General features: G+C 39.5%; 1 protein-coding gene across 12 annotated transcripts in view; it reads left to right on the top strand.

Annotated features, from left to right (window-relative positions):
* Positions 1 to 27,068, top strand: part of Syt14 (synaptotagmin 14) — a 165,208-nt gene extending 138,140 nt beyond the window's left edge. For 8 of the 12 annotated variants that reach the window (XM_052738063.1, XM_052738059.1, XM_052738069.1 and 5 more), the window contains 3 exons: positions 14,740 to 14,929; positions 17,621 to 17,677; positions 18,895 to 26,048. In XM_052738063.1, the coding sequence (XP_052594023.1) occupies positions 14,740 to 14,929; positions 17,621 to 17,677; positions 18,895 to 19,208 (561 nt within the window). In that variant the 3' untranslated portion in view covers positions 19,209 to 26,048. Of the gene's footprint in view, positions 1 to 14,739; positions 14,930 to 17,620; positions 17,678 to 18,894 lie in introns of all 12 variants that reach the window. The other 4 variants (XM_052738068.1, XM_052738057.1, XM_052738058.1 and 1 more) reach the window with 3 other exon arrangements.
* Positions 27,069 to 27,294: the final 226 nt, after the last annotated feature.

The following is a 27,294-nucleotide window of genomic DNA, read 5'->3' as shown; positions in this document are numbered from 1 at the left end:
AAGTACTCAAATATATGAGGAGCCTATGAGGCCATTATCATTCAAACCATCACAGATGTGTTTCATCAAATTGGGATGTTTTCAATCATATTTTTTGAGATGTCTTCTGTACCTTCTCTTCCTTCCTCCCAGAATTCGGATATGTTATGCTTGATGATGTTTCTCACAGGCCTTTAAAGCAGTAATCTCTTGTTTTTTCTCAGTCTTAGGCTGGAAATTCTCAATTACGTAACCTTCCAATTCAATGCTGTTGATCTATTTATTGAATTTCTCATCTCAGTTATACTTTTCAAATCCAAAGTTTTCATTTGGCTTTTTTTAAAGTAATTTACATCTCTTTATAAATGTTCTGTATTTATGTGGTTTCCGTTAGCTATTTTTGTTTTTTTAACATGATTAAAAGATCTGATTTAGGAGCTGGAGAGATGGCTCAGAAGTTAAAAGTACAGGCTGTGTTTGTAGAGGATGCAAGTTCAGTTCCTAGCACCTACACAGGGTAGCTAACAATCGCCTGTTACTAAAGCTTGAGGGGATCCTATACCCTCTATGGGCACTGCACTCATGTACACAAACCTGCAAATATGTACATAATTTAATTTTTTATTTACAAAAGAAAAATAAAATTTCTGATGTATACTTCTCTTCTGAAGCCTATTTCTGGTCTTCCACAGTTTCTGCTGAGGTTTTGGTGTTTTGTTTCATTTTTATGTCTTGTAACCTTTTTCTTGTTTAAAAAAAAATGGAAATTTAAGTGTTATAAAAGACTACAAGCCGGGCGGTGGTGGCGCACGCCTTTAATCCCAGCACTCGGGAGGCAGAGCCAGGCAGATCTCTGTGAGTTCGAGGCCATCCTGGGCAACCAAGTGAGTTCCAGGAGAGGTGCAAAGCTACACAGAGAAACCCTGTCTCGAAAAACCAAAAAAAAAAAAAAAAAAAAAAAAAGACTACAAAGCCGGGCGGTGGTGGCACATGCCTTTAATCCCAGCACTTGGGAGGCAGAGCCAGGAGGATCTCTGTGAGTTTGAGGCCAGCCTGGGCTACCAAGTGAGTTCCAGGAAAGGAGAAACCCTGTCTCGAAAAACAAACAAACAAAAAAGACTACATCTATAAATGTATCTCCCAGTTTATTGTTGCTTTTTTCCCTCATTATTGCTACTTTTTGCTTGAAGACAGATTAATTCTGTAAAGTCTATTGTTTATCATGTGCATTTGCTGGACTCTGGTTACATTGGTAGTCAGCTAATGATTGGACTGATATTTCCTAAAATCCTTGAATCATTAATTCTCCAAGCATTTTATGGAGCTACGTGTGTTGTAATATACCTTTAATGTTCCTAAGGCCAGTTTATAACTGCCTTAGCTTTCACTTCCTGAATGCACAGAGCCTCAGGTCAGCTGGAAGTGAGGATTAGGACCTTTCCTTGGTTTGGGCATGTGCACAGCCTTACCTGTGTACATTGACCTCTGGATCCCTAAAAAGGTGTTGAAGATTTTAGAGCTTGTTAAAATAGTTCATTCCACAAATTTTCCCCTCTTATCTTCATGTGCCTCCTATTACCTTCAACTGGAAATACCCCCTTGGTAGTTACAGCTTTAAACAGTCCCAGGAATTGTAACCAGCCTTTGCCTGAAGGATACAGCTTTTGAGTCATATAGCTCAAACTCAAAGCCAAGTAAGATGGAGACCAAACCTTGAGCATAGAACCTTTCTGGAAACTGTGAAGCAAGTTGAGTCAAGACAGTTCTCTGAGAAGGCTGCTGGTCATTCCAACCCATCTCTCCTGCTCATTGTCTTCCCAGCTTGGGAGGCTCCCACTTTTTAAGATGGCAAACTAGGGAACTAAATTTTAAGTGCTGTGAAGCTTATTGTTCTTATGGTAATCAGTTATTTTCCTTGTGAAAACACTTCTCAGACTGCTAGTTTTTTGTTAGCTCAGATTGCTGAAAAAGTTTATTTCACAGTTTTTTGCTGATGCTTAAGATGCTTGTGTAGAGCAGAGTACTTTGAGAAGTGCTTACTTTACTGTTCTGGCATCAAGTATTTTGAGTAGAGATGTGTCACTATCAAGACCAGTTTTGTGGAAGTATAGTTTACTCATGTCTAGTCTTTTCACTTTGGCATGGGGATTGGCAAGTAGGATGTAATAATCTGATCCCCCCAGTTATCCTGTTAAGGAAGACCTGAGATGATCAGAGGAGCCAACCAAGGCAAAAAATTCAGAGAATCAGAAATAACAGATGGCATGGCCATGGAGGAAGCCTGACTGAGCATAGAAGAATTCTGTCATGTCTACTTTCTAAACACCTTCCCCCACTTCCTCCATATACACCCATGGGAGAATGCATAGTATGGTACACAAGAAGCATAGAATGAGGCAAAGATAGCTATGATGCCAATATATTATGGAAATAAAATCATATAATTATGTATTTTGAAGTCACTATATGTTGCCTCATATAATCTTACAACTGGGCAAGACAGGAACAAGGATTCGAAGTTAGGACAACAGGCAGCTAGACCCTCAGTAGGCAAGTGCTTTCAGGACTCCCTAGTGCTCCATAGTAGGCAAATGCTCAGTAGGACTCCATAACAGATAGAACTTCTATGAAGCTATTCTCATCTCTCACTAGCAGGTGAAGCCTGCCAAAGATTTTGTGATGCTTTCCTTCCTTTGTGTTTGCTTCTTGGGACAGTGTCACTGTGACCTCAACTACACAGTCTTGCTTCCTCAGCCTCCCAAATGCTGGGATTGCAGGTATATGTCATCACACCTGGCTTTAAAATACTTTCTAGACTCTTTCCACCATCTTAGAGCATGTGTAGGCCTGCTGAAAATAGAACTTCTAGAAAGTAGGCATGCCTAGAAGGTTGTGGTGCATGGCAGTGGAACCAAAGAAAGCACACAGCTCTTCTTAAAATAAAGGTTATGCTGGAGATGAAACCCAGTTCTATGTGGGCAAAGATGTGCTGATGTAGATAAAAACAAAACAAAACAAAAAACAGCACAGTGACCAAAGGTAGTAAAGCAGAAAAAGCCCAAGTGATATGGGGAAAGGTAACTCAGGCCCCTGTAACAGATCGTGCCCAATTCTGAAACAGCATTCCTACACAGACCAGTGGACACAGAATCTGTGTGATGCTATACTCCTCATGGGTTTAACTAATGAAAAGTAAATAAATAAAAATGTGTTTGCTTTTCAAAAAATGATTCCTAGAGGAAAATTTCCCCAGCTCTGGTCAGTTGGGTGCAACTGAAAGAGGATGCCCAAGATTTGCAAGCTAATTCATAGAAAATATAATTTTAACACTCAGGATTTTATTGCTGTGAAAAGACACCATGACCATGGCAACTCTTAGAGAGGAAAACATTTCATTGGGGTTGGCTTACAGTTTCAGAGGTTCAGTCCATTATCATCATGGTGGGACATGGGGGTGTGCAGGCAGACATGGTGCTGGAGAAAGCTGAGAGTCCTACATCTTGATCTGCAGACAGCAGAAGTGGACTCTGTCCACACTCTCTGTAGCTTGAGCATAAGAGACCTTAGAGCCCACCCCCACAGTGACATACTTCCTCCAACAAAGCCACACCTCCCAATAGTGCCACTCCCCATGGGGGCCATTTTCTTTCAGACCACCACAAACACTTTGCAACACCAAAAATACAAATGTTCTTCTAATGTGGGGAGCTCAAGATCCATATGCTGTCAGTTTACTGGAAGAATTGAGAATTGATCGTTGCAGAGTTGAGCCTACTACCTGTTTTCCAGTAGGTGTCAGCATTACTTTAAACAGCGACCATGGGCTTCTGTGGATGGGGCAGCTATGACTACTGCTCCTTTGTTCTCACCATCCACTGATTGCAGTAATACCATATGCTGTCTAGAGCTGTATTCAGGATTTTACCATCTACATTTTATTATGATGATCATCTATGGGGTTACTTACCTATAATACTAAGGAACAAAAGTTCTCCATTCTCAGAAGACTCTACATATTTTAAAGAGACTGGGTCAACAGGGGGCAGCACAATCTTAGAATATTTAAATTTTGATCACTTGACCATTCAGAAACAAGATATCAATTTCCTGTGGTAGGGGCATTTTCAAGCATAAAATTCCTTTATGTCAAATGAGATATGATTTATAACCCAACTGTGTAAAACAAATAAAGTGATATTTTACTAAAAGAAATAGTACTTTATAGTATTTATGTATATTAAACACTGAAAATAATGGGCTTACTTTAAACAAACAAAAAAATTTAGAAGAAAAATTTCCAGAAAGTACTATGGCTGACTTCCATTTACAGATGAGAAAATTGAACCTTAGTGAAACCTTACAACATACCAAGGTCATACAGGCACAGAGTTTTAGAGCTTGCACAAGAGCTCAGTCTCTGGGGTCCATGCTTGGGAGCTTGCCATTGCACAACTGTGAGTAGTGCACTTTAGTGTCATTGCACCTCTGATATTTAATCCTGTCCACTCCTTTGGTTTTCATTGTGCAACTTAGAGGAAATGCTGATTTATACTGGTGGATTAGAAATGATAATTTCAACTCCTTATTCTGCAGCCTCCAAATATTTGTTAGTTAAGTAAATGTCAGGAAAATGTTTATTCCATGGTAGAAAGGGTAGCATATTGAATCTGATAAAAATGTTTTGCTACTTTCTAATATGTTGGCAAGTAGTGTAATGACAGAGGCAGTAGATACTGCTGTTCCACACCTTTTAGGTAAACTGAAGCATGAAGATGCTAATTACTCACTAGAGTCCCAGTGTGCAATGTGTAGACTTAGAAACCTGTGTCCTACATTTGCTTACCTTACACTATGCTGCTTCTCCTATTATTCACTCATGTCCCATATTGCTTGTATCTTCTATTTTAAATAACTAAAGTCTTATTTTAAAAATGAAATCCAGTAGAGTCCAGAAAGTACAGTTACGGGTAACAGTATCATCTAAAATATAAATAATGTTTGGGAGTCGTCCAGAGACATCATAGTCTAATTGCCATTTGAATTCACTTTATAATATTAAAAACATATCACACGGATTCAAATAATCTCATTTAAAACATTCATTAATAGAAATACTCTGTGCATTTAAAATATACCACCTAAAGTCTGGAGATGTGACTTAGCAGCTAACAGCACACACTGCTCTTGCAGGGGACCAAAGTTTGGCTCCCAGCAACCATGTCAGGTGGCTCATAACCACCTATAGCTCCAGCTTGAGGCACTTACATTCATATATCAAACACACATAATTAAAAATAAAAATAAAATTTTAAAAGAATATACCAACCTGTACAGGAATAACCAATTGTAGCCCACTGTATAAATCCAGTGCCCAGTTTAAATGAGTTCACCCTCCATTGTGTCCATGAAGTCATGTCTGGAGGACAGAGCTATACTAACTTAGTAGCCAGCCTGTGTTGCAAATCTCAGAAAGGAAGCTTTTTCATTTAGGAATATAATGGACCATATAGGACAGGAAGTCAAGTCTAGTACTCTAACCTTAGAGCAAGACTCAGTTCCTGAATGTGCTAAAACTGCTAGTGATGGGAATCCTATATGATTATTTCTGCTATACCATGTCCAGATCTTCAAGGCTAATTGTAATACATTTTTTTCTATTTTGTTTTGTTTTGTTTTGAGATGGGTCTCATGTATCCCTGAACTCAGTGTATACCTGAAGATGACCTTGAGCTTCTGATCCTCTTACCGCCACCTCACAAGTGCAAAACACAGATTAAGTTTGTTTTACTACTAGATAAAAGTTGCAGGGTTTTTTTCCTTGAGGTGTAAAATATATGTGAAGGTAGGCCTTGGGGACCCTATGTAGTGAAGGCATCTGTTAATAGCATAGTGAAGGACTTGGGATCCCTGTGTGGACACTCAGCCTTGCTGTGTGAACCTCCTCTGTTTCTCGTGACAGATCTGAGTGTTCCAGGCCAAGTCAGAATGCTTCTCTTGCTCCTGCACATGCATACAGCTTTCCCTCCATGCTCTGTCCATCAGCATTCACACCCTCCAGTCTTCAGCTTAAGAAGTGCCTAGTGAGGTTCAGATGCTGTAAGTAACATGGGATCTGCCTGAGAGTCTTGGCGTGTGAAGAAGCAGTGAGAACAGCACTTAGGCTGCAGTGCAGTGTCTGGCGGAAGTGCTCACCTACCTACTCTGAGGCTTAACTGTCCTTGTTTGACATGCCTTTCTTGTGCCTTTTGATGTCCCTCTAAAGCCAACCTCAAATTCTCAGAGAGGTACTTTTGTAAGCCAGAGTTTCTCTCACACATTGATTTTTCCTGCATAAAACCCCCCACAGCATTTGGTCCTATTCTGCCTTGAAACTAGCCCATCTCCACATTATTGTGTCATGCACAAAACGGGCTCTCCACAGGCTTCTGGCTGAGCATTTCCAAATAGCTATTTTGTTGTTACATTGTTGTTTCAGCAACTATGAGAATGCAGTCGCTGTTGTTGGTTTTTACTCTTTTGGGGGGCCCGCCACCCAGCTCCCAAATAAATTCACACATGGAGGCTTATTCTTAATTCTGAATGCCCAGCCTTAGCTTGGCTTAGTTTCTAGCCAGGTTTTCTTAACTTATCCCCTTTACCTTTTGCCTCGGGGCTTTTCCATTTCTATTCCTGTATACCATTCTTTGTTTCTTACTCCATGGCTTGCTGTGTTCCTGGGTGGCTGGCCTCCTTCTCTGGCTCCTAGCTCTCCCAGATTTCTCTCTATATATTCTCTCTGCCTGCTGGACCCACCTATTCTTTCTCCTGCCTTACTGTTGGCCAGTTCTTTATTAGACCATCAGGTGTTTTAAACAGGCGCAGTAACACAGCTTCACAGAGTTAAACAAATGCAACAAATAAAAGTAACATACCTTAAAATAATATTCTACTACAAGTCACAAATAAAATTCATTCACAAATAAATTGGAATTATGGGATGTTTTTATTGAACAGTTGGGCATGATGGCGCACACCTCTAATCACAGCACTGGGGAGGCAGAGGAAGGCCGGTCCTTTTGAGTTTGAGGAGTCTGACCTTTAATAGTGAGTTCCAGGCCAACCTGAGCTATGTAGTCAAAGCAAAACAAAAAATTTACTGAACAGCCTGAGAATATAAATATTGTATTAATTGCTGCAGTGTAATTGATGAATTGATTTTTGTGGTGGGTACTGTCCCCACTGCTTTTATTCCTGAGTAAAATTGTTCTTATTGCCATTAAAGAAGCCAAACTTATGATATACAAAATTCCCATAGAAGTAAGTCCATGGGAAGTGAATTTACACTTTGAAAAGTTTAAGCCTGAAGAAATGACCTACTGAATGACAGCAGCAACTCCAGAAGAACAGTGTTTGGGCACTCTGTAATTCACCTAACACTCTGGGGACATTTCTAGAAAACAGCAGGCCATCAAGGAAGGAATAAAGAGATAAGAGAAGAAATGGAGAGAAGATGACAGTATTGTGAGAAGAGACTCAACCAATGAGCAACTGGAACCTCAAGAATGAGTAAGTCTTTAAAACCCAATCAGATGACCCAGTGGGTAGAGTGCTGCCATGCAAGCATGAGGACTTGAGTTCAGATCCTCAGTACTCCCACAGTGACATGGGAAGTAGAGAGGGAAAATGGCCTGGCATACAGAGCAATGAACAAGAGACCCTGACTTTGTAAGTGGAAGATCAGACTGACATCAGGGTTGTATGTACTCTAACCTCCACATATATACTGTGGCTGTGCATTCACACAGGAACACACATGCACACATATTAAATGAAAAGAGTACATTTTAAGGAATTAGAAGGCTTAAGGAATTTGAAGGGTAGAATGAAAATGCTGAGCATATTTTCTGAGAAGAACTTCAGAATGAGAAACAAGATATGAAAATGGACAGATCATTAGATGGAGAAAGCATGGCCCCAAGTAGGAATATTGAAATTGCTCCACATCCAGGAAAACAGTAGTCAAATAATGAAACTCCAAAGACAGAAGAAAAATAGTACAGGGAACATGTGAGGGAACAGCAGTTACTACCACGGGCTTCTCAACAGCTCTGAGGAAGGCAAAGACCATGCAGGGGTACAGAGTAACTAGAAACTCCCATTCTCATGCCATCTAAATCATCACTCAATATGGAGAGGAAAGTCCAGGTATTTCCAGGCAACCAAGAGACTTTCCACTCATAGATCATTGCTCAAATAATGACTATAGCATACATTTGTAAGGAACACATTAAGTTCAAACGAAGGAATGAAATAGAAGAGATGGTGAGCCAAGAGACTGTTAAATGTATAGAAAAGTCTATAAGCAGAGGTGGGTTAGGCAGGAAAGCACTGGCAAGGACACATGATTTCAGCAACAGAATAGATTCAACTTAATGTACACTTGTCCAACCTCTGCCAATAATCTAAAATATGTGTTTTCTTTAAATAGCCACAGAACATTCATAAAAGCCAACCATATGCTACTCCACAGGGAATTCTCCACAAATATCATGAACCACTATCATAAAAACTTCACTCTTTGACAACATTGTAATGAAATTAGAAAATTGTTCAACAAAAACCTCTAAAGTGCCAAGCATATTTGCCAGATGTTCTAGGTTTTTGGTATACATTAATGAGAAAGGAATTTTATCCTATATGGAATGTATCTCCAAGAAAGGGAGAGGGCATGTAACAATATTGCATTGGTATGTGGTGTGCAAGCATTGAAAAGTACTGGGGCAGGGGGAGAAGCAATAGGAAAGGCATGTGGAACAAGGTACTGTTTAAATGGAAGTTCAAGATAAGGGTCAGGAGTGTGATTGTGCATTAAGTCCTGGAATAGGTAGAGGGATTACCATGTATAGCCTGGGGAGGAACACTGCATACAGCAGGAGCAGCCCACCCAGGCATGGAGCATGTGTGCTGAGTTCCAGATCAGAAAGCTAAAACATCGCAATTGCAGGGTAGAGATGAGGTAAAAAAAAAAAAAAAAAAAAAAAAAAAAAAGAGGCCATTCCCCACCCAGACCTATGTTTCCCAACACACAAATTAAAAGCATTTTGAGTTAACATTTTGAGTTAACCCTGGGTTAGAGAATAAGACATGGCAGAAGTTCAGAATATAATGAAAAGTAAAAGCATTGTTCATCTTGTGGAGTATACTTCTAACAGTACTATACCCAAATGTTTGGTCTTAAATTTATTTATAGTAGTACTAGAAAAGCCAGACATGGTGGTACACACTTCTAATCTCAGCACTGGTAAGGTAGAGGATAATGAGTGCTGGGGATTAAAGGAGTATGCCACCATTTAAGATGGGGTCTAAACTGCCCAAGTAAACCTTGGCCCCACTTTAACTCAGGCAGACCTTGAACTTGCTATCCCCCTGCTTCAGTCTCCTGAGAAGCTGGGATGACAGCCCTGAGCCACTAGGCTCTTTTCCATCTTTTCCTCTTGCTTGGCTAATAACACACACTGAGCCCAGCAAGGAGCCTGAAGTAGGTCATCCCAACTGGAGCATCACCCTCCTCAGAGTATGGGTAATGGTCCCCACAAAGTGAGAGGGAAGCAGGGGCAGATGACTCAGTTCAACATGCTTTAGTGGTCAAGCATCCATATCTTTCTCTTATAGCCATAGTACCCAGATTTTAATTTGAGGTACCAGTCTGCAACTGCATTGGTCCAATTTTGTTACTATAATAAAATGCTCACGGCATTAGTATAGAAAAGCAATGTGTTTAGCTCATAATTTTGGAGATGGAAAGACCAATCAGCATGGTCCAGGCTCCGTGAGGGTCCCTCTTGGCTACAGTACATCATGGTTCAAATTTGTGTGTTTTGTGGGGAAGGGAGTGTCTTTTTCCTCTCCTTACAAAGACATTAGAATTTAGTCTTGAGGGTTTTACCCGAATGACCTATTACAATCACCCCTAAGCACCACACTCTTATATCATTAATTTATAACATTGGAGTTTAAACTCCTGCATAAGTTGGGAGTGGGGACCATGTTCAACCCAAAACACACTTTCTTCCAAACTCTTGGAGTGACTTCCTGTCCCTGAATATCCAGTCCTGCAAGTCTCAAGCTCTCCAATAGCTGTTCACTTTTGAACAGAACTCACAGAACTGCCAGAAACCATCTGACAACCAATAAGGAGAGTGCCTGAAAATGAAACCAAGTGTAGGGGACAAGCCTGAGGAAGAGAGGAGGGAAAACTGGGTCCTGTGATGGAAGTTGAAGCCTGGACCAGCTGAGTTTCTTGAGTCTAGGCCTTTGGTCACTTACAACCTGAATTACACCAATACAGCCCAGTTTTAGGCATGCTGACTTCCAGCCCCACTCAGGCTTAGACCATCTTCTGCTGCTCTCCTTTGCAGCTCCCTTGGGTGTTTCCCCAGCAGGCCTGCCTGCTCACTCTTTCCTGAAATCATCTCTGGTTGTCACAGGTGACACCCTTGTCTTACTTGGCATTGCCCTTGGTTGCCCCCATCACCCATTTTCAGTGTAATGAAAAATTTTCATATATAAATAAAATTGGAATCTGAATGCTGTCTTCCAGCCATAGTGAGAATAAATTCAACAGAGATTATTCAAATTTACATTAATTATTATACAGTTCAGTTTCATCCTTAAAATTTTGAGTGTAAGTAGTTACAAGTAAGCAAGAATCTACTTAGTGTCAATGGGAAGCCCAGTATGTTTACTCTGTAGGAACTGTATTGTTCATCAAATGGCTATTCTAGATGTTTACTTGATTTAAACCTATATAAGCACCATTAAGGCCATGGGCATTGATTCTGGATAAAGTTAATACTTTATAGAGTTCACTCATCTGTCTGAAATTTTAAGATTTTTTTCCTCTCCTCAGGGAACTGATAATAATCCTTCACCCTCTGGCAAAAAAGATTCCAGGAAGAAGAGGAAATATTAAAAATAAAGTCTTATGCAAGATGGGGGATTTTTGACTTTTGGGAGCCTATGGTACCATTCATTTACACCAGCTTAGTATTGGTTCAAATTTGTGTGGCTCTGGGTTAATCACCTACGGTTACTGGGACCTAGGCAAAGCCCTGTTCTAAATTCATGACAGGGTCTGTAGAGATTATCAAAGGTAGAATGAAGGAGGAGCAGTGTGAAGTCAGCTCTTGCCCCTGACTCTGTGTGCTATTTCTCCATTTTTCAGTTTCAGTGGGCTCCTTGGAGACTCCCCGTCTCAGATAGGCACTGACACAGAAGCCATCAACTTACCACTTTCTCTAAGGTGGAATGCAGAATGAACTCTTATAAAATACAGCTTTTTGTGATGTAAGTGCTGTTGTGTTACACTAAGGCTGACTCAAATAAAATGTGATCATTGAGGATCTTATCACTCATCCTTTTGGGCTCAGCAATAGGAATTTTCAAGGCAATAACATGGCCAGAGAGGTGTTTGTCTCCTTCAGAAGCATTCCTGGTGACATTGTGGTCAGGCTGACAGGCAGCTATAGGTTCACATTTCCTATTAGGTTCACATTTTGTTCTAACAGATGCTGCGGGTGTAACAGATGCAGCCTAGTGTAACAAATTCAGCAAGTGTGTTCAAGCATGTTTTTTGACACCATTTTCAGAAGTGATGATGTAGCCTGATTGAAACTAAAATTGTATTTTCTTCTCCAACTGTCAGAAAAACATATCAAACCATGGGGGCTTTACCCATGATTTAGGAATATAAGGTATATATTCCTTTTGCCTCCTATTCTGTAATTTTGAGGTATATTTAAAAAATGATATTTTATCTTCCTGAAGGCTAGACCAATTAGTTCAGATATGTGCTCATTCTTTTCTATCACTTACATAGCCAAGAGTAGATTTAAATTTGAAGATTTATCCAAAACATTAAAAAATTTAGGATTAAAAAATTTAGTGTGTGTGTGTGTGTGTGTGTGTGTGTGTGTGTGTGTGTGTGTACAGTTGTGTGTGGGTGTGCTGCACTGCACGTTTGGTGACCAGTGGGCAACTGTCATAAGTCATTCTCTCCTGCCACCATATAGGATTCATGAGTCAAACTCAGGTTACTGAGCTCCCATACACAAGTCTCTACCAGCTGAGGCATCTCTCTGGCTTAGAGAGAGATGGCTTGAAATTTAAAATTTCTGTAATGACATTGTTATATAGAGTAGCCTTCCTCTTTTCCTCCACCCTCCATCCCTTCCTTCTTTACTCCCTCCCTTCCTGTCTTCCTTTCTTTCATCTTTTCATCCATTATTTCCTTCCTCTATTTCTGTTATTCTAACTCATGGGATTTCTTTGGGAATCTTCAAATAAAATTCTGAATATTAATTTTACCATTTTGTGTGTGTGTGTGTGTGTTTCCTTATATCAAGCAATCCTTTCTAAACCTTTTTTCTTATGAAAACTCAGTACACTTCAAAATGGGTAAAAAAAAAAAAAAACAGAAATGATATCACTTATTTATCACAAATATATACAGGTAAAATAAAAACAAAGCCATTGCCCTGGGATGGTCTATCACACCCCTCTAGAATTAACCACAATTTGCATGTATATTAATCACTTTCTTGCTTTTCTTTGTCTTACCACCCATCATACTAATGAAGCACTAGGTTTAGTTTGCTAGTTGTCCTCCAGGTTGTTTGGTTTGGGCTTGTTTTTAATGCATACAAATGGAATTACGTTAATGGATGACCTTCTAGGGCCAACATTTCAATTACATTTGTAACATTATAATGGTTTTTACTGCTATGAGGTACACCACTGTATGAGCTTACCAAAAATCTGTCTGTTCTGCCATTTGGGTCTGGGGTGAGGAGTGTCTCTCTGGGCATTATTCCTTCTTGTCTCTTGGTGATACTGCATACATCTTCAGTGGATGTGTGTGTGTGTGTGTGTGTGTGTGTGTGTGTGTGTGTGTGTATGTGTAAATGTCATTTTCTAAGAATGTATCCATTTCATCCAAATTTCAGATATATAGGATATATATTTTAGCATTGCAAAGCCAGGGGTATGTATCTTTGGCATTTTTGAAAGTAGCATCTTCTTACACTCCCATCAAGGAAGGGACAGTTCCTCCTTCTCTGTGTCCACACCACAATAGGTATTCTTTTTGCTCATCTGTTTATTGTCATCCCAAAATTTGAACTTCCATTCCCTTGATTGCTAATGAAGCCAAGAAAATGCAAAGAAATCGGTTGAGATTTTTATTGGAATTACATTTAATCTATAGATGATAAGGGGAGAATGTTATAAACCAGCCCTCTAACACATTTGCTAAGCTTATCTGGTAGAGTACTTTTCATTTTCTCAGCAATGCTCATGTTTTCTGCAGATGCCTTGCAGGCTAGCATGTTGTTTATTATATTTATTCTAGATATTTTATGTTTTATGCTGTAGCAAATGCTTTTGCTTCTAGTTTGTTTGTTTGTTTGAGACAAGATCTCACAATGTAGCCTTGCCAACCACAGAACTCACTGTGTAGACCAGGCTAGTCTGAAGCTTGCAGTCTGCCTTCTTCAGCCTTCTCAGCAGTGCTGGGGTGCAGGCATGAGCCACCATGCCCAAGTCTATAAATAAATGCTGCTTTTTTTTTTTTTTTTTTTTTGGTTTTTCGAGACATGGTTTCTCTGTGTAGCTTTGCGCCTTTCCTGGAACTCACTTGGTAGCCCAGGCTGGCCTCGAACTCACAGAGATCCGCCTGGCTCTGCCTCGCTAGTGCTGGGATTAAAGGCGTGCATCACCACCGTCCGGCAAATGCTGCTTTTTATAAATTTCATTTTCAGGTGTGTTGCTGATATGTTTACAATGTGAATATTTTCAAATTTTACTTTTGTGCAACTACAGTTCTTCTGTGAATTTGTTCAAATTTCCTTTGTATTTGATTATCTAATGGACAATCTTACCCACTCCTCTTCTAAATTATGATGATTAATTATTTTATTGTTGTTTATTAAGACTAGGACTTTCACTGGCTGTGATTTCCACCATGGTGATAACAGTTTCAAAAGGGAAATCAGTTATAGGATTTTTTGAGGCCAGGTCTCATGTAAGCCAGGATGGCCTGGAATTCACTGTGCAGCCAAGAGTGGCCTATGTTTTGAGGTTGATAACTCTTTAGAAAATAATCTTTTAGTTTCAGGAAATATCTGATTACCATGCATAAGTTGAAGAAACTTGTTGTTGAGATGGCTCAGTGGGTAAAGGCTCTTGCTGCCAACTCTGATGACTTTTGTTCAATCCCAGGACCCACATGATGGAAAGAGAGACCAGCCCTGGTAGCTGCTCTGTAACTTTCAATACATATTGGCCACGTGCATTTGTATGTACACGTGCATAGGCACACAATAAATAGAGTTTTAAAAGAAGTGTCTCTGATTTGCCTACAAATATGCGGTAATATGAAAATTTCTTCATCTAATACTTGACTAAAATGTCTGCAGACTATTTTTAATTGAGCGTTTGGGAGTATGGTGTGCACCTGCACCCTTTTTCATGATGTAATTTCAATACATATAGCTTTGCCATTTTATTTCTTTTGTTTGTTGCAGTTGTCAGTGGTGGTGTTTGAGACAGGGTCTCACTGTAGCTCTGACTGGCCTGCAATTCGTTGTGTAGACCAGTGAGATCCACCTGCCTCTGCATCCTGAGTTCTGGAAATAAAGGCACACACCACCACACCCAGCCAACAATACATTTTGTAATCTGTGTTTTGTAAAGTACTGTAACAGTTTCACATTTGCTCTACAGGGCTGTGACTCACAGGTGAGCTTGTCAGAGGTCTCCTGTGGTGAAAGCACATCCTCCTGTCAATCTCTGGAGCATGGCTCCGTTCCAGAGATCCTTATTGGACTCCTTTACAACGCCACCACTGGAAGACTGTCTGCAGAAGTCATCAAAGGCAGCCACTTCAAAAACCTGGCAGCAAACAGACCACCCAGTGAGTGAAAGAAAGATTTTTATCCTAATGCTTTTTGCATTTAGGGGACTCACATCATTTTAGTCTTAACCAATCACAATGAAACACTGAATCATCAGCCAATCTGTTTCATGTTTTCTGTTTCCAGTCATTTGGGAAGTAGAAAATGTGAAATTCAAAATATTAATTGTATGGTGACAGGAATTTTAAGTTTTCATAGTGTCTGAAGAATAATTTATCCCTGTTATAGCCATTATCTTTTAATGCCAGAAAAAGTTACAGGGTAAAAAGTAACTACTATTCACAGTATTTAAGAAAAGCATGTAGCTTTTGTTAGCTAAAGATTAATGTTGTGTTTTCTGTCTGTGTGCAGTACTCTGAACTAATGATCTACTTCTGTATTTCCCTTCTTTTACTTTAACACCTCATGAAGAAAGTATTTTCTCCTTCTTTGAAATTATAGGTGTTAAGGATATATATAGTTGAGTGATACAGCATGTACTTAGCATGTATAGGCCTAGGTTTTAGCACCAGCACCACACAAAAACAAAAAACAAACACACACAAAAACCATCACCCTACACAGTCAGTAGGCCCTTTTCTTCCCTGTACAAATGAAGTCAAGACAGCGCTTGCCCTAGGTGGACTGAGTGGGAACGAAGGGCATCTGTCTGCTCTGTGTCCTCTCCTCTGCCCTCTCTCTGTCTACTGACGACAGGAGTAGGTTTGGGAATGCAGAGAAACTGTCCCTCCCCTACTCCAGAACTGTTGATGTCTGTGAGCCAGATCTCATGGAGACAGAACAACTCCTCTAAATTTTTATAAATTAAACTTGTTTGTGCCCTGGACTAAAACTCTGAAAGGAAATTGTGAATGATTAATAGCTTAAATTTGTTTACAGATTTCCCACAGACATCCTTAATATACTCTAATCAGGGTGCCAGGCAGAGGGGAACTTTTTAAATGCCATAAAAATTCATTGTTCATTACAGGTGAGACATCATAAAAAGATAATTGTTTGTGCCAAGAAATGTTGGGAAGCTTACTTCATACATCATAGAATACATCTGTCCCTAAATTGAGAAGTCTGGAGGGCAAGGCTAAGGAGATAGCTCAGCAGTGAAGAGCCCTGGTTGTTATTCCAGAGAACTCGGGTTCAATCCCCAGTACCTGAAAGGTAGCTCACAACCATCTATAACTCTAGTTCCAGGGAATCCAGTTCATTTTTATGGCCTCTGCAGATACCAGATACACACATGGTGCACAGACATACATGCAGGCTAAATGCCCATGCACATAAAATAGTAATTAAAAAATTTAAAAGAAAAATTATAATCTCCATAGACAAATGGCCTGACCCTACAAGTCTGTTTCTTAATAGGTAAAGTAAAGTTTCGGTCTCTTAACAGGGTGATTGTGAGAATCAGATCTGACAGAGGTACATAAAAGTAGAATTAGTACCATCCACTTTCTCATTTCAAAAGGAAAACTGAGTGTGTGAAAGAACATGCTAAGAACAAGCAGGCTGGGGAGTCTGACTTGATTGTCTTCATGCAGATACACTAAGAATCTCCCCACCAAGCGCTGGAGAGAACCTGGATGAGGTTTGCAGCTGGACACGTGAGCTTGTGAGGCCATGACAACCACAGCTGTGCTTGTCTGACTACAAGACACAGACCCAAAGACAGTGTAACATTGCACCAGGAGACAGGCGTTAGTTTGTGTCTCACGCTTAAGCTGGCAGTTCAATAAATTTTGACAAATGCTTAATTGGACATGTCAAAAAGTAGCAGAATGAAATGATAGTGTGATATAGAAATAGAGAGCAGGGAGTCAGAGCGAAAGGAGCACAAGGCAAGGTGAGATAGTAAACATGTTAAGAATGTTGAGCACCTACAACATGGAGTCTGTCCTTGGGCAAAAGGGTGACAGCAGTTGACATTACTTTAGAATGAGATCTTCAGCCTCAAGTTGGTTAGTGATGTTAGCTAAGAAGTCACTAGAAAGTAAATAAAGCCAACTTTTAAAATAATGATATGAAGGTAAAGCATTTATAAAAGACATGTAAGATATTTGCAAAGCAAAATTGAAGACAATTATGTCATTGTGTCCTAAACTGTAAGATTATAGCCCATCATTGATACTCAGAGTCTAAGCTGTGAACTGCTGTAAACCAGGTAACCTCAGATCCACCCCCAACCCCCCCAACCCCACCCCCCGAAAGAAACAGGAGCAACCCACAAGAGCAAATATTCTGACAGTTGTATTTCATTTTGCACAATTTAGTTCTTGATTATATTGGAAGTAATCAGACTATTTGAAATACTAAATATTGCATGGGTAAAATTAAAATGTAACACAATAATAGTGATCCTATAATGATTGTATTTGATCTTTTATAGCCTGATAATTTGCATGATTCTATATGTTCAATGTGCTTTAGACCAAGAAGATACCATTATAAATATGTCCCCCTCTTAAAACAGTGTAATTTTTGTTTAAGATTACACAATGATGTTAAATTTTTTTCATTCCATGAAATTTATAAAACAGCCCTTTGTTCAACCCTCTACTTGAATTAGAATGCTAAAGTTTTGTGTTTTTCCACTCAAGTGCAGTTTTCCTCTTTAATTCTGACCTTTGACCCTCTTTCACCCAACGATTGACATCTGGTCATTATTTCTTTTACTGCTTTCCACCCCCTGTTGTCAGATGGACTGTTCTGTTGTCTAAAACACTTGATAGGTGGACAGGTTTATATAATCCGAGGTGAGTTCCTGTAGAGGCTAATTGGATGTTGTCTTTTCATGCAAAAACGAAATGCCCTAAAACTTGCCAGCAGTGAGACTGTCCACCATGTTGGTTTCCAAAACAATGCACATTTTTATCTGTGGTATTTTAAACAAAACTAACTTAGACTTTATCTCTGATTATGGATGGTGGTATTCAGAATATCAACAAATGAGCAAAACTTTTTAAGATAAAAGTTTTTTTATTTCTTTGTATTTTGATTTATGATAGAAATAGATCTCATGAGAACTTTGCAATTATCTTTGAAATTTTGATATGAAGTACACATGATGGATCAACATGCTGAGATCATTTGCATGAGTCTAACAGACTTGAAAAGTCTTTTAAAGAGAGACTATATCTCCTATATAAAAAGGCCTTGAAATGTTACATTTCACTTTGTACACTAAACATCATGCCAGTGTTTTTGTAATTGATGAAAATAATTAAATATCATTCTTAAAATTTTACATTAAATTATGCCTGAAAGAAACCCAATAGTATTTAACTACCCCACATACCCCCCAAAAAAGCACATTAAATGTACTCTTGCATGAAACTGGAAGAAAGTTTTATTTGATTTGCTAAACATTGACCCCTTAAAGCATTTGGCTTCATTTGGGCCCTTAAATGTTTTCAATATATATTTAAAAACCACATCCATGCAGAGATTTTTTTGACATTTCATCTTAAGCTGTTTCGGTGTCACCTTTGCATTCTTGTCTTCCTCCTTTCCTCCTCCATCTGCCTTCATTTCTATTTGTTTGTTTATTCCTACTCTCTGAAAACAGTGGAATGCTGTAGTGTTGTGGCTAACTGAGCTTGCTAAGTGTCTATTAATGCTATGATGTCCTGCTTAATGGAGTGAAATAGGGTGGTGATGGGCAGGGGAGGTTGTGGGAGGCCAGTGAGGGGTGGGAGGGTGAAGGAAGGATTATGAGGTATACCTTTAAATTCCATTCCTAGAAATAGTGAGGCTAATTACTACTATCCAAGTATTTCATCCAACTTAGCATTCTCTACTTGTTATGTATTTAATAAGCATTGACATCAAAATTGAGTTAGTTCAGTTTCCATCAAACATGGTATACACCATATCCTTATAAAGCGTGACTACCTAATGGTGGCATTTATCATAAGAAAATTGTCAGTTTATTTCAAATGATATTTGTGGTGTGTTGATTTTCTTCCTTCAGATACATATGTTAAGTTAACACTGCTGAATTCCATGGGCCAAGAGATGTCCAAATGCAAGACATCCACCCGCAGAGGGCAGCCAAACCCGGTGTACAAGGAAACTTTTGTTTTTCAAGTGGCCTTGTTTCAACTTTCCGATGTGACTCTGATACTGTCTGTGTATAACAAGCGCAGCATGAAAAGAAAGGAGATGATAGGCTGGATTTCCTTAGGTCTGAACAGCTCTGGGGAGGAGGAGCTCCGACACTGGACTGCAATGAAGGAGTCCAAGGGACAACAAGTGTGCAGGTGGCATGCCCTGCTGGAGTCCTGAGGAAGGCAGCTGTAAGCCAGTACTGCTGTTGTTTCCTGGTCGCCATCAGAAGAGCCATCCCTGGAGAGTCCTGTCAGCATCCTGCCACAGTGCTTCACCCTTGCAAAAGGAAGGACCGTCCAGTGCTGAGCTGAGGGGGGGAGGTATCAGTAGTGCTCAGCAGTCCTCCAGAGACTGAACAACAGCTTTTGATTCAAAGTTTATTTAGTGAAAGAGCTAGGAATCTCATGGAGATTGTGATTTTAAAACCAGAAATTCCATTGCAGCAGTATGTATCATCACCCACATGCTATCCACAAAGCATTATGATGGCCAGTCCTTGGGCAGATCTCAGTGATCACAGTCATATCTCAAGGTCATTCACACTGATGACAGTTTCATTGCAGATGTGTTCTCTGTGCCTCAGCCTTTCTCTATAGTTCTAAACCCAAGTGCAAAATTCTCTGAAGGGAAGTGTAAGGCTGGTTTCTTTGAAGTTTATTTCTTTATTTCCTTCTTTTTTCTGATCCAAAGAGACCATGTCCCGTTGGTCCCTTATAAACTTTTCTGACTGTACTGCAGAAACTTTATGTTCAAGCCCTTTGTACACTATGTGTTCTAGTGTAGAAAATGGTAGAGCAAAGCTCTCGTTTGGAATTGCTTTCAGTGGTCAGTCTTTACAGCTGTGTGAAGTGGCAGACACTGTAGATAGCTGTTGAAAATGGAAGACATTCTAGTTAAAAGGAATTTTGACTATCTGTTCCAAGTGTCCAGTCTTCAACAGGAGTAAAGCAGGTAGCACCAAAACAGAAGCTCCTGGAGTCCTCACTCACTACCATTTCTTTGTGGTTCTCAGCTTTAATCCAGTTAAGATCATTCTGGAATCCCTTGTGCTCTAGTGATTTGTGTTGTGTTTTGTGACGTCTTCATCGTGATGTCACTCTGTGCCTTTTCATGCAAGTTGACCTTGCTTACGCAGCTGGGAAGCCGTATTTGCAAATTTGGACTTCAGCACTCATAGATGTGAAGGTCCTTGGCAATACCATGTCGTTACCCCACTCTGCAGCGTGTGAGGCTGTGCACTGTGCTGGCCTACATGTGACTGAGCATTTTCCTGTCTTGTTTTCATATTTAGAAACCATAGGCCAATTGGATATAATTATAAGCTATTTTCTTCTAATTTTTCTTCTTACCTAACATAAAATTCTATGCATATACTGTACTAGAGTATGTTTGTGTACATAAAATTATTTTCTTTTTGCTCTTTCTCATTTCTAGTTAAACTAGACAAAAATGTATTATTTACCAATTAGTGAAAAGCTGTATCATGGTTCCAATCCCAGCTGAGCACTCTGGACTGTTACTGTGAACTAGAACTCATCAGTACCATACTAGCAGAGCCACATACTGATTTATTAAAATGTGGCAGTATGAAAGGCCTTAAAAACACACACACACACACACACACACACACACACACACACACACACACACGACCGTGAACTTCTACATTTTTAGCTTAAAAGAAGGCACCTCTATGCTTTCAAACACAGCATTTTAAGAGGAAAAAAATACAAATAGGAAATGTGGAGTTAGTTTAAAAGCAGAAATTTCAGAGCCCAGCATGGTGGCTCATCTCTATAATCCTAGCACTTGGGAGGCTGAGGCAGAAGGATTGCTGTGAGTTTGAGGCTAGCCTGGGCTATGTAGTTCCAGACCATCCTGGACTACAGAGTGAAAAAAAAAGTTGCATTCAAAAGAAAGTGTCAGGGCTGGGGAGTTGGCTCAGCCAATTAAAGGCTAGGTTCACAACCAAAAATTTAAAAAAAAAAAGTCCTTCTATCATTCTATTAGTGAGCTTCCCAGGATTGGTTTTTGGTTTAGTTGTTGTTGTTGTTTTAAATAAAGTGAGTCAGGTTAGAAATTAAACCATGAACAAGAAGCAAAATAGTTCTTTTTTTAAGTTATTGAATGAAGAACATAGTAAGGCAAAATGTGAAGAAGGCTATAGATTACACTGAAGATTGGGTACAGGCATTCCATGCTACAGGGAGCTTTTGCTGGCTTTGAAACAATCACCTGCATGGCTAACAACTGCTGTCTTCCTAATAAAGTCACTGGTCTTCTTTGTAACAAAGTTCAGTTGGACACTATAAAACCAGCTTGGTGCTTTCACTGTGTGGAGAGGAAAACCTGTTGTTTGTTAAACCTCCTTTCTGGAGACTGCCCAGAACTGTGTGTACCCCCAAAGATCCTCAGGGGTGTCTGGTGTAAGTGTCACTCCATGTATGGCCTGGAAATGATTTCAGTCTTTTTTTAACATCAGGAACAGCCCTCCCTCCATCCCTTTTTCCAAGTCCTCAATGATTATAAATTGTGTGTGTGCACATAACTACATACACAACATAACATGCTGTGTACATGCAAAGGTGAAGGTGCCTTGCCTTTTCACATAACTGAATAGAAAGGCATTTCTCCAGGTCATGGATTGCTTTTTTCTCCTTTGTAAAATTTCTGAATGTGATATTAGGTTTGGAGCTAGATGCTGCCATTCTGCCACATATACACAAATATGCATCCTTTTCTCTCCTGTGACTTAACACAAATACTTCCCAAATTATCTGGGCCACAGATGTTGACTTGGGAACTTGAAAATGACAGTCTACACTCTTACTGTTTGGCTAAAATCAAATGAAATGTCCAGACTCAACAGTTGACTGGAATATGGGGTATTCTCAGCCTCCCCAATGTGGCTGTTGATTGCTGTCCAGGAGTACAGTATTGTTTGATCTCTCAGAAGCTTCTGTAATTTTGGAGCCTAAGTACCAGCTGCCTTTGATTTGAAATACGATTGCATATTATCTCATTGCACATTGGTGAATTCTCAGTAGTGTTGTGTTCACTAACAAAAGTAATTCATTAGACCATGTTTTAAGAAAAAGAAAAAATACTTAAACTGTCTGGATGACTATGCTGCTGCTGTGAAGTTGGGTGTTGGTGTGGGGGGGTGTCTGATCTGATCTGTGCAAAACACAGCTCTGTGTGTTACATTACTGGTTCCTCCCTGAGTTGGGAGCATGACCAGTGCTTGAGAATCTGACTTGCATCAATAGGCAAGCAGAAACAGAGTCCAGGCTGTTCTTGACAATGAGGAATACAAATGATATCACAGCTTTTTGAGGAAACTAAGAAATAGGTGAGCTTTTGAAGTATAAGTGGTAGAAGGCCAGTGGTCACCAACCGGTTTCTCAAAATCCTTGTTCAAGTATCAATAGACAGGACACAAAGTTCATTTGCAGAAAGCTGCCATTTAGCTCCATAGACTGGAGAATTCATAGAAAAAAATGGCATTGCTAGTTGTTATAAGTTTCTTTGTCTTACTTTCTTTATAATCCATTTCTTCCTCTTCATCTGTCAGTTGAAAGTGGCCATCTGTGTCATTGTCACCAGCCAGTCTGATACTGAAAGAAGGTGAGGCATGCAGTAAAGCACTTAAAACATCACTTGTGCCCTCCAAAGCTGCAATACTGATGATGGTTACGGCTACCACTTAGTAAGGAACTGAGACAATAATGTATTGTTTTATTTGACTGTCACAACTTGTAAGAGGCAAGTAACATCACCAGTGGTTTTTTTTTTTTTTTTTTTTTTGTTTTTGTTTTTGGTTTTTCGAGACAGGATTTCTCTGTGTAGCTTTGCGCCTTTTCCTGGAACTCACTTGGTAGCCCAGGCTGGCCTCGAACTCACAGAGATCCGCCTGGCTCTGCCTCCCGAGTGCTGGGATTAAAGGCGTGCGCCACCACCGCCCGGCTCACCAGTGTTTTTATCTGTGAAGAAGCTATTGTCTGGAGAAGCCGAGCTGTCCCCCTAAGGGTGCCCCTCTTTTAAGTAAACCACAGTAGAACTGGGATCACTCCAAGCCCACTCATGCACATTGCATCTTCACCCTCTTTATCATGGGTGAAAAGAGCAGCATTGTACTGGGCAAGTCCTGCACAGCTTATCTGAATGGCAGAGATAAGAGTAGAGCTTAGAAAGCAAAAAGACAGTCGAGGAGGCTTGCCCTCTCAGGACACAAATGGTACTTTGGTATCATAATTGGGGTGATTTTTATTTTTAAGGACTTGAGATTTGTACAGTGTCTACATTGTACTTGATTCTGAAAATATATTAATTCAGTTGTTCTTCTTGACCAAGGTATTTTCATTATCTATATACACCTTTCTACCCTGTGAAATGACAGACTATCTACTAACCTGTCATATCAGAGTAGAGGAGAGACTGCTGCCTTCCTGTGCACATTCATGTTCTTTTGTTAAAGTTCGTTAATATTAGACAAAACTCACACCTAGCTTCCCTCCCCTTCGTTGTTAGTAATTGCTATGTTCTAGAGACTTTAGGAGCCCATTTGCTAATAGGAGGCACACAGCAAATGCTGGTGAATGAAATCTCTGGTAGAATCAGCACTACATTGTGAAAGTTTTCTGTTGTGAGCCTTGTTCACTGACTTGGTTTCCTTTTCTCCATTTAGTATATATGTATAAGAATCCCAGCTGTGTGCCATGTGCTGTTGTAGGGGCTATAAGTTGGATGGACAAGTCTTCCCCCATGATCTTATGTTCTCTTGAGACTGGCATTGGATGGTGTCTTTTCATAAGATACAAGGTGTAGAGAAAGGTGTGTGCAGGGCACTGGGGTTGAGTAGGAAAGTAAACTGTGGATTCAGCAGTACTACTAGAAGATGAGAAAACATGGGTTGGACTCCCAGCAAACTCCCAAAAAACAACAGACAGTGGCTCCTAATTTGTAATGTACCTAAGATTTCTCTCTAGGTTCTATCTGGAGATTCTGTTCCATTTGGTGTAGAGGAAAGCCTAAGAGTCTAGGTCTGAATGAGCTTCCCAGGAAATCCTACCTGGGCAGTACTGGGATATAATACTTTGTTTCTTATCTGTAATTATTGGCAGCAGTTTCAGTACCCAGAGATTAAGTCTTAGTGTGGAAGTGGTAAGATTTGTAGTTTCCAGGTAATTGTAAGGAAGCCAGCTTCTTGGGAATGAAGAATCTTAGGCCATTGTATCATATTCTCTCCTTCTGATCTCTCTCAAGTTGCTTTAAGAAAATGATTTCCAAAACTACAGAACTGAAGCTAATACCATAAAGTTAGAGGAAGGCCTTTTTAAAGGTGAGGATGACATTTTGGCAGTTTGTTGGATAAATAACTGAGGATACTGATATGTCCTGTAACGCACTGGCATCTTTGACAAGTATACTGACGTGGTATTGAAGTGTTATTTCGAGCACAGATAGAAATGTGCCCCAAATAGTTTGAGTTTACCAAGAGAAAAACTATAGTAGTAATGTAGTTTAAAACTTTATTTATTCTGTTTCTACATAGTTTTATTACAATAACTTTCTGGTGAAAACAGTACAGCAATTCTGAGGCACTTTCAAGCTGATACAGAGGGGACAGCTTTTGCCTTAGCTGGCAGTGACTGCCATGTCCCAGCAAGTTGGCTGGACTTGTACCTGACTTCCGAAATAAGATAGTGTATCAGAACTGTACCCAGTGCTTGAGTTATGAATTTTAAGAGTCTGATAAGTGTTGGGACCTAGTCTTTTTCTAAAACTCAAGAGGTTCATCACTGCTTGGTACTTCTGCCCTGGGACTTTGCTTCTCAAAATAATGTAATTTTTATAGAAAAAAACTCAATCAGTGGATCTTTTTACTCAGTATCCCCTCTCTTTCTTCCTCCCCTTTCTTTCTTTCAGTTTTTGAGGCAAGAAGCTTCCTTAATAGTCTAGTTTCTACGGAGCTTTCTTACTTATTTTTCTAATAATAGGTGTAACCGAATGATGACATTTAACTGCTCTGTGAGCAGAATTGTCTCAACCAACCTGAAGAAGTGTGCTGCCTATTGGTGTTTCCTTTGGTCTCAGCTGTCTCTAACACGTTTGCTAGTGACTCTCACCCATGAGTGAACTTCGCTCATGTACATAGTATGTCCATGTGGTCGGTCATCAACAGTGTTGTGTTGTTGTCACATATTTATATGCACTTGATCAAAAATAGAAGCTGACAACTGTGTGAGCCATCATTTTGTAGAGTGAACGGCTGAACCACCTTCGTGTCGCTGGAGTTGCGCTGTGCGTCCGTTGCCTTTAACTCTCATACCTTCTTTTGTACTCTCTACACCGACTATCGCGGTGCCTTTTTCCTTTTGTATAATTGTATTACATAAAGAAATTGCTGACTTGTGTGTAAAAATGTTAAAATTACACCAGTCCAAGGAGATTTTAATGGCAGTTCAATTTTCCAGAGAATAAATTTTTGTGTGCATTAAAAGTTACTTTTCTTCACATTTATGTAAAAAAAAAAAAGTGTTCCAGTTTTAGCACTCTCATGGAAGGATAAACATCCCACTTCTCCTATGATAATACATAAAACTCATCCCAAATTCTCACTCCCATCCAAGTGTTAATGTGACTGTTAGGCAGAATGGGCTAATGTCAGTTACATACATAAGTGGGTCTGTGTGTCCCCAAGATCAGGTTTGAAAAGAATCACATATGCTATCAAATACTGTTGCCAAAATATTTGGATCATATTTTTTTCACTGTGAGTCAAATCTGACCTCTAAAGAAAAGAAGACTCTAGGCAAACATTTTAAAATGATTCCTTGAAAGTTGTTATAAATCAAGAATGGAATAAGTGCTTTAACGGGCTGGACTCCTCAGCTGGAATGTGGCATGGATCCCATTACCCAGCTTTGTCTTTCCTTGGCTGTGAGCCTGTCATTGGATTCCTGTTAACAAGTCCTTTTTCTAAAAGCAGCAGTATAAAGTATATTGTCTACCACAGACCTTGTGTTTAGGTTCTTTACATGCTACATTACCGAGTCTGTTTTGTTTCCAGGAGGATAACAACCGGCTTAACAAACACACAAGCATTTGGTGCTTCAGTCTGACAGAAATTCAAGTTGCTCCATCACCTCATTTCTGTTTGATTGTCTTTGAATCCTGAGTTCCATCAATTGACCAGCCTTTCCTTTTTTTTTTCTTTTCCTTTTTTTTTTTTTTTAAGATTTATTAATTATGTATACAGCATGTAAGACTACAGGCCAGAAGAGGGCACCAGATCTCATTACAGATGGTTGTGAGCCACCATGTGGTTGCTGGGAATTGAACTCAGGACCTCTGGAAGAGCAGTCAGTGCTCTTAACCTCTGAGCCATCTCTCCGGCCCCAGCCTTTCTTTTTTCTTTGACATTTTGAGATAGTGGAGCACCAATACCTACTAGGTCTGGTTTCTTTCTTTTTTTTTTTTTTTTTTTTTTGTAAGGAATCATCTCTGTTAAACACAATGGAAAATCATTTCTGCACAAAACAAATGTATTCATAACATGCTCTTCAGCCACAGCAAAGTACTTTGTATCTTTTCCTAGTATCCACTGATTAATTCTCCCACCCCAAAGATTTGCTTATCAATGTTCTAAAAAAAAAAAAGTTTCTGAATTCTAACAATGCCTCAATTAGGGATGATTTATTAGTTATTTGGTACTTGAAAAAATATGCGTATGGGTCATGACTTCTTGTTTTCAGAGAATTACAATTGATAAAAGGTGAAATTCCAGCAGAAAATTGGCACTTCTGCGATCTTGCTAGAAAGTCGGTAAGTTATCATTTTCTGCTATTAAAAGATACATTTATCATCATAATATGTTATTCTAAAGGTTACATTTTAATTGCAAGTTGCTTGTAACTTCTTTGACCTCCAGCATGCCACACAATATTTAAATCAACTCTTCATTCCCAAGATTATCCAAATATTCCATAATGTTTCTTATTTGAAAATAAAGTCATTGCTAACTTTAAATTATGAGACCTTAGTAAAAATGTGCAATATTTGTTTGGCTGGTACATGAGAATGAATTATAAAAAATCACTAAATGGGAAGTAATTAAAACCACACAACGGGGGACAGATAACAGCTATGAATTGTTTAACAGGTTGGGTGTCTGAGAAAGGCACTGTTGAGTGATTTTGTCATTGTGTGGAGAAATCTCCAAAGTCCTAAGAGTCTGTAGCTGTACACCCCTGAAAGCCAT

This window comes from Peromyscus californicus, unplaced genomic scaffold (assembly GCF_007827085.1).
Source record: "Peromyscus californicus insignis strain IS unplaced genomic scaffold, ASM782708v3 Scaffold_14__1_contigs__length_90479793_seg_2, whole genome shotgun sequence".
Taxonomy (NCBI): Eukaryota; Metazoa; Chordata; class Mammalia; order Rodentia; family Cricetidae; genus Peromyscus; species Peromyscus californicus.
Note: the sequence above shows the minus strand (reverse complement) of the source record. Positions and strands in the feature narration are given on the sequence as shown.